At 38.7% G+C, this 14,838-nt stretch overlaps 1 protein-coding gene across 1 annotated transcript in view; it reads right to left on the reverse strand.

Moving 5' to 3' along the window:
* Positions 1–14,838, reverse strand: part of CUL3 (cullin 3) — a 101,801-nt gene that overhangs the window by 16,135 nt on the left and 70,828 nt on the right. The window contains exons 4-9 of the mRNA XM_058665074.1: positions 12,181–12,341; positions 10,802–10,916; positions 8,942–9,170; positions 4,860–5,005; positions 3,145–3,321; positions 446–616 (exon numbers count right to left, since the gene is read on the reverse strand). Of these exons, the coding sequence (XP_058521057.1) occupies positions 446–616; positions 3,145–3,321; positions 4,860–5,005; positions 8,942–9,170; positions 10,802–10,916; positions 12,181–12,341 (999 nt within the window). The remainder of the gene's footprint in view (positions 1–445; positions 617–3,144; positions 3,322–4,859; positions 5,006–8,941; positions 9,171–10,801; positions 10,917–12,180; positions 12,342–14,838) is intronic.

Here is a 14,838-nt window from a genome sequence, read left to right on the forward strand (position 1 = left end):
TGAACAATGTCCTTTGCGAATCTCTGCACCAGATGCTCTGTGCTTGTCATCATCAAGTTTGAGTGTATTTAATAAACAAGGACTGTATTTTAAAATGCCCAACTCCAGACTCTTTCAGAGATGTTAGCACACCTCCAGGAAGTTAGGACCAGGTTGTCTGTGTTTTTAACTAGTAAGCACCTCTGGTGATTCAGGTACAAGTTGTCTGCAGACCACACTTTGTGAATTAAAATGTATTCCACCTTCAGATCTCTATATTCTCTCATACCAGTACAAATTCCAGAGAACACTGTCTCAGATCTTGAGCAAATCTAGCCTGTGTCCTGCTCAAAAGCAATCTACCTTTATTAGCTTCTGAAATAAACCTTGAAAATCAAGTGCCTAACTCAGAACTACATGTTGGATCTCAACTGTGGTCCAGTCTAGTGATCCTACAGAGACTCACCTTTAGCTTGGATATCATGTTTTTTTCAGAGTCATCAGAAACACTTTTATTTGTGAGCAGTCTCCTTGCCAAGTGTTGTTTATAGTAACGTTCAAATACATCTTTTTCTTGCATAAACCTAAAAAGGACCATTGCTTTATCCAATATTGTTTCTACTTCTTGTTCGGTCAGCTGCAAAATCAAAAGATAATTAAACAATTAAAATAATTTACTTCTACAAAATAGGCCACAGTTTATCTGTTTCAGAACACTTGAAAGCAAATAAAAATATCTAGCTGACACATGTAAACGAGTGACCTGGATTCAAAGGGACAACAGAAAAAAGGTTTTTTTAGCTACAGAGACAATTACGTTCTATAAATTTACAATTTACAAAGTGAACAGAGCTTTTCATTTAAGCCTGTTTAAAACCTACATTTTTTAGGCAGACAGGAAAAATTTGTTACAATAAACAATAAAAAGACTTTTTACCCTTTAATAGAATCCAGATGATACTGTGGCAAGCTATATTCAGCCTATTATCTTTTAAATGAAAGACTGTGCGTGTCTACCAGTGATCTTACTTCCTTTCTGTATTTGCTGCCTGGAAAACCTGTGGCTACTCTGTATGTAATAAAGCAAAAACACACATATAACACTTCCTTCAAGGTGAGCACCTGGCCTCGTGGTGAACAGGCCACTCAGGATGCCTGCATTCCATGTCAGAGTACTTGAAAGCTCCACTTCCAAGTCAGCTTCCTGCAAACACACATCCTGACAGGCAGCAAGGGATGGCTATGTACTTAGATCCCTGCCACCCATCGGGAGATAACACTGAGTCCCAGGCTCATGGATTCCCTCTTGTCCAGCCTCAGCTATTGCTGGCACTTGAGAAATTAACCACTGAATGAAAACTGTTTTCCTGCCTTTTAAAGTAATGACAGTAATAAAACAAATAAAAGAAAAAGCAATCAAAATATACATAATTTGACTTTCTATGCTATGGTGAGCTGGTGTTGTTAACACAGTGGGTTAGGAAGCCATCTTCATCTCAAATTAAGTGCAACTTCAACTTCACTTCAAATCCAGCTCTATGCTAATGTGTCTGCTGGCTGTGGCCTGGCCTAGGCCCAGCCATAGCACCCTCTCGGAAGAAGGGCCAGCAGACAGAAGACCAAATTTCCAGATTCTAATTCTACCTTTCAAATAAATAAATAGATCATCTGAAAAAAATACATGTGCTACAGTGTCTGCTTTCCAACTATTTTCTCAGCGTTCTCTTTAATCAATGGCTTAAAACACTCAGAACTCATTGTCTGATATATGATCTTGAGAGCTAGATGATAAAGACGGAAAGGAACATTCTGCACCCAGTGGAGAGCTTCCTAGTTGCTGTTTCGGATTTATCTTAGAATGTAAGAGACGAGGTGAGGCAGGAACAGATACAGAGGACTGCCATTGTGAAGCAGTGGGCCTATCCTGCCGCCTTTAAGGCTGGCATCCGGTACTGGTGCTGGTTTGTGTCTCAGTGACTGCAATTCCTATTGAGCTCCATGCTAATGCTCTGAGAAAAGCACCTGCTTGGGCCTAGCCCAACCCTGGCCACTGTGGCCATTTGGGGTATAAGTCAACGGATGGAAGATCTTGCTTTCTCAGTCTCTCCCTCCTCTCTAAAGCATTTCAAATGAATAAATAAACCTTTTAAAAAGAAACGGGCCCGGCAGCGTGGCCTAGCAGCTAAAGTCCTCACCTTGAACGCCCCGGGATCCCATATGGACGCCGGTTCTAATCCCGACAGCTCCACTTCCCATCCAACTCCCTGCTTACTGCCTGGGAAAGCAGTCAAGGACAGTCCAAAGCTTTGGGACCCTGCACCCGTGTGGGAGACCCAGAAGAGGTTCCAGGTTCCCGGCTTTGGATCAGCACAGCACCGGTGGCTGTGCTCACTTGGGGAGTGAATCACTGGACGAAGATCTTCCTGTCTCTCCTCTCTGTATATTTGACTTTGTAATAAAAAATAAATAAATATTAAAAAAAAAAAAAGAAGAAACAGAGAAGTGTCCCTTCTGCTGGCTCAAATGCCAAAACAATGCAAGGTTTTCGATGTTGGTGGTAGAACCCAATTGCTTGTGTCATCACCACTGCTTCCCAGGGTCTGCATTAGCAAGAAGCTGGAAGCAAGGACCAAAGCCAGAAGCTGCACTTGGGTATTCTGTCACAGAACACGTAGGGCTTAAACATATCAAGCTGAATGCCACTCTACTCTTCTCTAACTCTCGTCATCTACAGGAGAGCTAATGTGCACAGTCATAACAGTAACTGTGTAATAAAAGGTAGGTAATTTTTCTAATTTATACATTAAGTGAAATGTCAAGTATTTCTTTTTTTTTTTTAAAGATTTATTTTATTTTTATTACAAAGTCAGATATACTGAGAGGAGGAGAGATAGAGAGGAAGTAGAGCTGCCGGGATTAGAACCAGTAGCCATATGGGATCAAGGCGAGGACCTTAGCCACTAGGCCACGCCGCTGAGCCCGAAATGTCAAGTATTTTTGATCACACTGAATATCTTATCTGCAATATTTTCTAACAGATTACAGCATGTATTTAAGCACAAGGCAGGGTTTTAACATTATACAATTTGCTGATATTTTATATCTACAAATAAAATTTAGAGTATTTTCCACTGCATGGAAAGGTTCTATTCCAATAGTACTTACCCCTTTTACTCCCTTTTTCAGCTTATCATCAATAAATAATGAGAGGTATTCCGGAGACCTGGAGTTGAGGTTCAGAAAATACTCAAAGTCACCCGCAATAGTTTGTTTAAAGAGCCGGTCATTATTAAATGATTCCTGGAGGAAGCGATCAAACCTACTCTTCAGATCCAAGAGGCCCTTACAAATAAAACAAAGAAATTTAGGATACATGATAAATTAATACATGCATTTAGTGTTAAACTTACAGGTTAAGCATGATTAGTTTCTAATCTGCATCTTCCCTATACTGGTGGGGTGACTACTGGAGATGTACTAACACACCCCAGTACTGCGTCTTCCTATACTAGTGGGGTGACTACTGGAGATGGACTAACGCGCCCCAGTACTGTATCTTCCCTATACTAGTGGGGTGACTACTGGAGATGGACTAACACACCCCAGTACTGCGTCTTCCCTACACTAGTGGGGTGACTACTGGAGATGGACTAACTCAGCCCAGTACTGCATCTTCCCTATACTAGTGGGGTGAATACTGGAGATGGACTAACACACCCCAGTACTGCGTCTTCCCTACACTAGTGGGGTGACTACTGGAGATGGACTAACACACCCCAGTACTGCGTCTTCCCTATACTAGTGGGGTGACTACTGGAGATGGACTAACGCGCCCCAATACTGCGTCTTCCCTATACTAGTGGGGTGACTACTGCATATGCACTAACGCACCCCAGTACTGCGTCTTCCCTATACTAGTGGGGTAACTACTGGAGATGGACTAACACACCCCAGTACTGCGTCTTCCCTACACTAGTGGGGTGACTACTGGAGATGGACTAACTCAGCCCAGTACTGCATTTTCCCTACACTAGTGGGGTGACTACTGGAGATGGACTAACTCAGCCCAGTACTGCATTTTCCCTACACTAGTGGGGTGACTACTGGAGATGGACTAACTCAGCCCAGTACTGCATTTTCCCTACACTAGTGGGGTGACTACTGGAGATGGACTAACTCAGCCCAGTACTGCATTTTCCCTACACTAGTGGGGTGACTACTGGAGATGGACTAACTCAGCCCAGTACTGCATTTTCCCTACACTAGTGGGGTGACTACTGGAGATGGACTAACTCAGCCCAGTACTGCATTTTCCCTACACTAGTGGGGTGACTACTGGAGATGGACTAACTCAGCCCAGTACTGCATTTTCCCTACACTAGTGGGGTGACTACTGGAGATGGACTAACTCAGCCCAGTACTGCGTCTTCCCTACACTAGTGGGGTGACTACTGGAGATGGACTAACTCAGCCCTCACTGCTCTTCTTCCATTCCTCTGTGATGACTTAACGGCTTAAGCAGGCAGAAAATCAGGCTTAAAGATGCAGACAAGCTGATTATCTTACTTAAAACACAAATAACGTGGGGTATATTTATCCATAATATTGCCTAAAAACAAACATTTTGAAAGGAAAAAGAACTTTACAGTAAATTTTTCTTAATATTAAACAATTAGAAACTATTAAACTAGGTTTTCATCAGAGAAGTTAATAAATGAAAAAATCAGCAGCTAAGCCTGGTTCGGGCACATAAATACCAACGGAAATTGTAAAATACCCAAATACACATGTCAGCCCACCAGTGGCTTAATTATGTTGAAAGCACACAGCTGCTATTTTGAGCATATTTTGAGAATAATGAGAGTCTTCTGTTTGCTTACCTGGATATAGTCAACAGGATTTTTTCCTTCTCCTTCCTCAGAAACAAGGGCTTTTCCTTGCTCCCTCAAATAGGAACTCATACATTCACACATTGTTTTCAAACCATTTGGCACACGACTAAATAGCTTGTACATGCAAGCAAGGTCTACAATCAAAAAGAAAACAGAAATTGGCTACAATAAAGATGAAAAAAATGTGTATCTGTATTTGAAGACGTTATTGTTAGAGCTTTTTTGCCTACTACAACCATTTGCTGAAAACATGATTTCTAAAAAAAAAAACAGTAAAATAAAAAAAGGTAAAAATTATCACAATTTATGAAGCAGAACCTTTACCTGAAATGCCTTAAAAAGAATCAATACAATGACTTGGCAAATTTTAATTTACATCAAAGATTCTTTGACAGCACAGTGAAGACTTAATGGCACACACACACACACACAAAAACCTGCAATTCTGAATTTAACACATAATTTATTCTCTTCAACATAGTCTACTGACACTATGAAATGATTATCGGAAGAACTTCTAGCGTAGTGGAAGTTAACTGTAAAAAAAAATTCATGAAGTCATACAAATATTTGCAAGAATATCTCAAAAGTTCAACTGACTGCATGACAACTAACCAAGTAAGATATAATGAGCTTTACTTCATAACACATCATCATGATATTAACATGAGATATAATATTTTCTAAGGGTAACAGCTAATTATTTTTATTTTTATTTTTTTTTACAGCTAATTATTTTTAAATAATAGCTAATATTTACCACAGGATGTCTTCAGCCAATTATCTGTATTTTAAAAAACTGGTCTATCTTCCACTATTGTTTTTACTTAGAATGGAAATCCCAGTACTCATTTATTTGTGCCAAAACTGCATAATATAGATTTAAAACTGTCCTTCCATAGGTACAGCATACAGTGATAAGCTTTGAAAAGAAGATAGAATGAGACTTTCTAGATTTGGGCTGACCAACTCTTTTTTTTTTTTTTTTTTTTTTTTTTGGTAGAGCACCAGACAGAAACTCTTCTTGGCTTGGGTTATAAGGTATCTGATATAACAATTCAATTTTGTCAAGGCAGCAAGAAAGCTGTCAGAAATAAAGCATAAGTGAATGAGAATATGCCTCAAAAAAACAAAAACAAAAAAACAACAACAAAAACACTTCATGTACACTGAAACCTGACAAACACTTTCAAGTGTCATCAAGTATTCTGTATTTCAACCAAAACTGGTGGCAGGCCAGGCGTAAGTAGGAAAAGCCCTAATTTGCCTGCTGTAGTCTATTTTACAGGAGCAATTCAGAACCTTAAAACTGAGGCGAGTGTTTCACACAGAGGCTTAAGCCCCACTTGGGATGTTTGCATTATTACATTAGTAGAAGTGCCTGGGTCCCCTTTCAGCACCCTGGGAATGCACAGTGTGAGAGTAGCAGGAGGTAGCTTGAACAATGGGCTCCCTGACACCAACATAGAAACCTGTTGATGGGCCAGGAAGCATTTGAGGAATGAACCAGAGTATGAAAGAGCTCTTTGCACATTACATTTAAAAAACATCACTTGAACTTCATAGTGCTATTTCCTTCTAATAGTCCAAACTATCTTTCATTCATAGTGATAAAGTTGTCTTTTACTTTCCGATTTATGAGAATATGACTTCATAATCACGAAGCCGTGTCTGATCTTCTCTGTAAATACACTGCCTGAGAGAAGGAACTACCAAAACCAAACATTTCATAAGTTGGCTTCTAGCAAAAGCACTACAAGCCAAATTTAAAAACTTAAATCATACCATAAATTGTCACTTGCTGAAAACACTAAATACTAATAGAGAAAAAGTATATTAAGTAACTCGTTTAGCATTCCTTCATTCATATACTTAATAAGCATGTGGAAATGTCAGGAACAATCAATACATTTAACACCAATCTCTGTGGAGGCTACAGAGATGGCATAGTTCAGGAAGGCACAACAATCTCTATAAATATTTCCTAGCCTCATTTCTGGAGTATTTAAACACCTCTCCCCACATATCCTCAAGGTAGGCAGGAAAGCATTAAATTAACACCTAAATAGTAGATTAATTTACTGATAATCATTTTCCTTAACTACGAAAAAGGTTCTTCATGAAGCCTTGTCAATTAGGGGTCGTCAAATCATAGCCAGCAGTGAATACAATTTGCCACTTTAAAAATTGTTTTTTATTTGAAAGGATGATTTATACAGAGGAGAAACAGAGAATGATCTCTAGCCACTGGTTCACTCCCCAAGTGGCCACAACGGCCAGAGCTGAGCCGATCTGAAGCCAGGAGCCTCTTCCAGGTCTCCCACATGGGTGCAGGATCCCAAGGCTTTGGGCTGTGCTCGACTGCTTTCCCAGGCCACCAGCAGGGAGCTGGATGGGAAGCGGGGCTGCTGGGACTAGAACCAGGGTTCACATGGAGTCCCAGGTGGTTAGCAAGGTGAGCATTTAGCCACTAGGACAATATGCCAGGCCTAGGAGAATGTTTTTCACATCTTAAAATGGTTCAGGGAAAAATAAAAAAACATTTAATGACCTGAAAATCCAGTAAGCACAGTTTTGTAGTCACAGAATCATGAGTTACTAAGCCTACTTCCTCAATGTAACAGTAGAAATGAGTAGCTGACTATACAGCCTGAGTCTAAATATCTACTACCTTGACCTTTACCAAAAAAAGTTTGCCCAACCCTGATTTAGACTTTAATGACCCAAGACTAACTTATTTTAGAAAACAAGGCAAACAAACTAAAAAATGGGTTTCAGGTGTACCAGAAGAGTACTTCCTTTCCTAAGAAGTTTCTCTGATTCAATAATAAAAACAAAAGTTACACACTACAAGAACTTGTCACATTTACAAAAAATTAACTACTAAAAAACACAAAGCAAAAAATTCTACTGGTAAAAACAGATGGCTAAAATCCTCTTCCTACCATTTCCTTTTCCATTCCATACACCTCCTTCTCCTTATAACTCTTCTATAAACACGTTTTTCAGGATAGTGGGTTGGCCTCATGGTTCAGATGGCAGCTGTCATACCCACTCCTGGCTCTCCTTGCCAGCTGCTTGTATTAAGTGCCCTGGGAAGGAGCAGCCTCAAGTAACCAGATCACTGCCGATGGTAGGAGCGACCAGGGCTGAGTTCCTCGTCCCCAACTGGGGCTCCGCTCAGCTTCTGCAATCTTGGGAATCTAGGGGGCTAATAGGAAAGGGGCTGGCTCCTCTTCTATACACAGACAAATAAACTTTAAACAAAAGCATAAAAAAATTGCAAGACTTTTTTTTTCATTCTCCACTTTAAGGCATGAACAACAGGAAACATGCACTTTCTTTAGTAAAAGTAAGTGACTTAAGATATCGCTCACATTTTACGTAGGAAGGAGAACAAGTGATAAATCATGTTTACTTATCTTTAATACCATTACCAGTAATTTACAACATGAACATTTTAAGTTAAGTATTAGAAATTAAGAATGAAAGCCTTTGTTCTTTTTCACTTACAATATCTCTACTAGCACGTTCAACACTTCTGTCTTTTCAGGAAGAAAATTATTAAAGAGAAACTAAGAAAATACATGACCTTCCAGACATGGGTTCACTCCCCAAATGGTCTCCGACTGGCCAGAGCTGAGCCAATCCAAACTCAAAGCCAGCTTCTCCCAGGTCTTGTACACAGGTGCAGGGATCCAGGCATTTGGGACATCTGCTGCTTTCCCAGGCAATAAGCAGGTATAACTGAATCACAAGTGGAACAGCTAGAACATGAGCTGGTCCCACTATGGGATGCTACTGCCACAGGTAGAAACATGAGCTGATCCCCTCCAGGTGCCAGTGCAACAGGCAGAGGCTTAGCCCACCATGACACAGTGCTGACTACAGCAAAGCTCAGACTTTTCGAAAGTTCTTAAAAAGTACACGAAAGGTGAAATCAATCACCATGTAAAAACAAGGTGATAATGACATATAACACAACTTGCTGAAAACTGTCATTTATACGATAATTGTGGAAGAATTAAACAAACACTAATGGGTCAAATATTTGTACTGGTAACACGTACCTTCTGTTTTTCCATTTTTCAACATATGTACTAGGCCAGAATTCTCCATTTCTACAATGGTCTTCATATGCTTGGAAATGAGTTCCCTCTCAACCACCTTCACAATTGGCTCTTCAGTTGATTTGTCAAGACAGTGCATCACTCGTTCTATTTCTTCATTAATTCTAGCTTCTACTTTCTTTATATATACGGAAGCACTGTTTTCTGCTAAGAATTTCTGGCTTTCCATCTGCAATTCATAAGAATATACATATATACTGTTTTGTTTTGAGGGTTTTTTTTTTGGCACAGAATGAAATGTGTCTGCTTTTACTGGGCTTCTATATTTTTTCATAAATCAATCTAAATGACCTAGAGAATATTAATATTTTATGTGATTTTTCACAATATAAATATTCTGAATTATATCCTTCAACACATTCATTTTCCTGAATATACGACCTATAACCCATATTTATTTCGCTGATGTAAGCCAAACAGTAGACAAAGTAAACACATGTCCTAAGTACAAGACACCCTAACCACCTCTCCCTCTACCCCAAGGAGAAGGGGAAACTCGGAGTTGTTTGAATGTAACATCTAACTAAAGGTTCACTGGTGCTACTCCACTGTCAGTCTCAGAGGAACATACATACTGAACTTTGAGAAATAAAGTATTTAATACATACTTACTAGTCTTGTCTGCTAGCACTAGCCTTACAGATTTACTACCAGATTACAAATGCTATGTCAACTGATTTAAATCTATGTGATAGCATTACTAAGTAATACACTGATACATACTACGTGCAAAATTCAGTAGTATTTCCCACTCTCTTAACAAAAAGCAGTTTTAATTCTTGAGGACAATGAAGTCCCTTAGACAGTAATATATCAAAGAAGCCTTGGTGAGACCGTATTTTTACTTAGTGATCATTACAAATTTGTGTGCATGCAGACACCTGAATCTATATGAACATAAAAATCATTTGAATCTTGATATACACATGATTTATCTTCCTCTAGTTTAAGACAATATTGTAGAAAAAAAGATGCAAAGGTTACAAACATCAAAAATGTATAGAACTATTACACATTAGAAAATAAAAATTATTTCCTACATTATGATAAATGAGTAGTTCATAAAGAATGATCCCAGCTTACCAGTGTAGCAAGTGTCTTCATGACAGGTTCTAAATTGATTAACAGGGAAGGGGAACAGGCAGCAAGTCCGTCCTTTATTTATGGGTAAACATTAACCCTAACCTATTCCATCATATATACAACTAACTAGCATCTCTGCTTCTGAGTGAACTTTTTAAATCATATTACTGAAGTTAAACTTGTTTTATTAGTGTTCTACTAAGACTTCAGTTTTGGTAAAACTTAGATGTGTTAGGTTTCTGGAAGATACCTGGTTAGCATCACAGTACTCAGACACTGTCAGTCCCCACATGCTACGACAGGTGAGCAGCGACTCAGTACTCACTGGCCTACATCCTAAAGCAAATGTGCATTATGGTATCATGCATACTCCTCTATTTATTTTACTAACAATTTATGTCACAAAAGAAACCTGTACAGAAAGACTTTATTGGTGAAGTGCTGCCTGTGAATTTACAGTATTTAAATAATTTATAACAGAAACAATACTAAAGACATTTGTCAATTTGTTTTGAAATATGTAATTTAAAAACCCACACTGTTAAATTTCTATTTCCTGGAATACGGGAATGAGGGGTGCATGTGCGGATGTCATTTTCTGAATGGCCTTCTCTTCCCAATGAGCCTCAGTCAAAACATATCAAAATAATCACATAATTATAACCAGCGATATTAAAAAACATTTTTAAACTGCAAGTTTATATATTCAGTGATTACCTGAAAAAATTCTGCAGACATTTCCAAAAAAGGAGCCTCAAAATCTTCTTCATAGACTGATCTTCCTTCGAGACCTAAAATCATTAACATCTGGCAAGCATTTCTTATTGCGCCTCTGTCAAAAGAAGTTGAATCACTCGGTAGCTGAAGACTCACACAAAAAAATACAATAGTACAGAGACTATATACACCACAAAATTTTTAGCTTCAAACACAGCAAAAATTCCCATATACAACACATTTATAATAATGCAGCATAATTTTAATATTTGCTTTATTTGGGTAATACAAGAGGGAGGGATGTGGCTAGAAAATATCAAGCTCACCCATCTGTTAGTTGACTGATCAAATGCTTACAACAGCCAGGCCAGGCCGGGCCAGGCCAATGTCACTGGCCAAAACACTCAATTTTGGCTCTCCCCATGGGAAGTGCCTGAGTCATCACCTGTTGCACTCCAGGCCAGAGATGCAGAAGATGAACTAAGAAGCTGGGAATTTAAAACCTAGGAACTCAGACACTGGACACAGATGGGCCAAGCACCACCTGAACTGCTATGCCAAATGCTTACTGCTGCAGTATTTATGTTTAGAAAGTACATCCTGAATGGTTAAAATGTCCAATGCTTCTATTAATACAAAAATATAATTTGTTTTATCTATAATCAGGGAAATGTGATGAAGGTAGACCAGTAGTTTTGGATGTATTCATTGTTAGGCATAGGTTTATAACATATAGTTAGCTATGCCTGGGTTGTACAATTTTTGCCACTGAATTATCTGAGGCAATATTTATCAAACACCAACTGAAATAATTTTTCAACTATTCACCTAACAGCTGCAACAAGAACAGAATAGCACAGAGTGCAATATTAAATGCTAAAAGTAATTCTAACTGCAGCATCACAACTACGTTCTCAAAGCCCTATCAGGAAGAAGGATGCAATGTGACTCAGAATAACAGCAGTCACTAGTTATTTCAGACAGTTAACATATTTCCTCAAAAATGACTGGGATGAAAGTTAAATAAAAACCTTAAGGAAAGTAAGAATAGAAATAAAAATATTATTAGAGCAGAAATGAAAAAAAATGCCAAGAGAAAACAATACATGAGAAATTAATTGGAAAGACTAATGGCTGATCTGTCCTCATGAAATAAGTTAGGAAATAAAGGTGGAGGATGCTCTCTTCTGAACACAAGGGGTCTGTGTTTCAATTCGTGACAACTTTATAAACCGTGACACAAAGATTTTTCACAATTTTAAAGAAGGTGCTGGATCTTTGAACCTTCCTTTTTTCTATAAAGTAAAATCATGACAGTGAATTGGTATCTGAAATATAAGCACTAACAACAGCCACAATAGTAAAAACATAAATGATACCTGTCTACAACTTCTCCTTTACGCTCTCTTGCAATCATATCCAATAGAGTTTGCCGAAGATGATCCCTAATACACCCGTAACGTACTACTTGGTCTCGAAAAATAATTAATCCCAAATTGTAGACATTCTCCACATTATTTTGTTGTACATACACACGGTCCTGTAGTTAAAATAAAACCATATAAACATGAATACAATTTTTATAAGTGTAATTACTCTAACCTACCACTTCCAAACTTTTCAGATGAGTAAAACTTCAAATTATTCTAAGCAATGTGGCATTTCTGACTACCTCCCAAGTTACAGAAAAGTAAATCTCTTACAACTCAAACTACAGATGCCTGCCAGTACCTTCATAAAGAGGGAGAAATAGTGGAGTAACCATCATACTCAAGGCGAGATGGGGAAGTAGACAGGAGGACAGGAGGCAGGGGCAGTGGCATAATAAGCTAAGCCTTTATCTGAGGCACTGGAATCCCATATAGGTGCTAGTCCTAATCCCAGGTGATCTATGCCAAATTCTGCTCCATGCCTATGGCCAGGGAAACCAACAGGGGATAATGGCTCAAACCGATGGGCACTTGTGCCCACGTGGGAGACCTGGAAGAAGCTCCTGCCTTCCAATTAGCTCACCTCTGGCCTCTGTGACCATTTGCAGGGAGTGAACCAGGAGATGGAAGATTTATTTTCTTTCTAATGCTGCCGTTCAAGCAAAAACAAAACAAATCTTAAAAAAAGGGGATGATGGGCCCGGCGGCGTGGCCTAGCAGCTAAAGTCCTCGCCTTGAAAGCCCCGGGATCCCATATGGGCGCCAGTTCTAATCCCGGCAGCTCCACTTCCCATCCAGCTCCCTGCTTACTGCCTGGGGAAGCAGTCGAGGACGGCCCAAAGCCTTGGGACCCTGCATCCGTGTGGGAGACCTGGAAGAGGTTCCAGGTTCCCGGCTTCGGATCGGCGCGCACCGGCCGTTGTGGCTCACTTGGGGAGTGAAACATCGGATGGAAGATCTTCCTCTCTGTCTCTCCTCCTCTCTGTATATCTGACTTTGTAATAAAAAATAAATACATCTTAAAAAAAAAAAGGGGGGAATGAGAGCAGAGAAGTAAGGAAGCAAAAGGAGGGTAGGGGAGGTCAGAACAGCAAGCAGGTTGGTGTAGAGAGCAAGGCAGGCAGATATTTCTTAAGGATTCTTAAATATTGTACTAGGAGATTATATTCCTTGAGCTAGAACTGACAGCCGAAATACAAATCCTTATGACTTAAACTGATTGCCAATAATAAATTTTAAAAGGCTTTAATACACATAGTAGACTACTACAAAAAGCTCATGGAATAGGGTACTAAGAAATCCATTTACTCTCGTGATAAAATTGAAATCCATGCAGCTTTTTCATGCTACGCATTTCCCATGAACTCTTTGAAAAGGACACATACACATGATATCAAAGACCTTTTTTTTCCCCCTCAGCAAAATCAAATTTGATGTTCCAGGAAGTTTTTGGAGTCCCTTCCTATCAGAGCAGCATTATTCAAACAAAGCACTTGGAGGTAATTATCACTTTTAAGTCCTTACTAACCTAATTCTAGGTATCTAACTTTCTGCAAAACACAAACAGAATTACGGACTATGAACATGCGATTTTGTGTATCATAAAAATCTGTATTTATACTGTAATATGTTGGCATACAAGTACTGTCTTTAATACATAAAGGATAATATAATTCCTTCCAGTTTAAAAACTGGTTTCTCACCACAGCCCTAATTATTCCCATGCTTTCTGAATATACTTTTTCCCTTTTTTATTTTTAAATTATTATATAGCTATAGAGACTCAGATTTTCCTTATACATTCCACAAATCCTCTCCCTCCCCCCACTGATTTCCTCTATATTACAATAGTATAGTTCTTCATAAACGGCCATGAGCTAATCATTCTACTGTTTAAGTGTATCCTGACATTGTAGATATGGACAACGGCAGAGTCCAGCATCCTACTGTCAAGATATACTTAACAAGTTCATTGTAAGTCCATCTTTGATTTGGAAGTAGAGATGCATACTGCATTGTATCCTCACATCTGGATAAGATCTATAACAGTTACGAAGCATCCTCTTAAATGAAAAGCTACAAAACAAAATCAACAGGAAGAAAAATGCAAATTTACAACACCATGAAGTTAACTAACATGATATTGAATAATGTCTTTGAAGAAATGAAAATCTATAAGCTTCATGAAGAAAATGATGCTACTGTATTACCTATGAGTCAGTGAATAATTTAACATGAGAAAAAAAACCTATTTTGCAGAAATGAAGCTAAAAAAGAAAACATCAAAATCCATGAGATAAATTTTTGCAGATAGGTTTTGCTTTTTGATACAGTCTACTAATCTATGACATGATGGATGAGTTTAAATATTCACTTTTAGGATCAATTTGGATAGGTAGTGATTTGGTCCTGTAACTTTAGCAATAGATTGTTCACAGTTCGATTTAGTCTTCTGCGTCATTTTACTGGGATGTTTTTCACATTTGCCTTTGGTTTTGGTAGCTGTTATTCCTCTTCTTTGTCAAGAGAACATCTTTATGTGGGACGGGCTCGGCTAAGTTTCAACCCCAACTGAGCCATATATGAACTATATGTGGGTATCGACGA

The sequence above is a fragment of the Ochotona princeps genome, chromosome 5 (genome assembly GCF_030435755.1).
Source record: "Ochotona princeps isolate mOchPri1 chromosome 5, mOchPri1.hap1, whole genome shotgun sequence".
NCBI lineage: Eukaryota > Metazoa > Chordata > Mammalia > Lagomorpha > Ochotonidae > Ochotona > Ochotona princeps.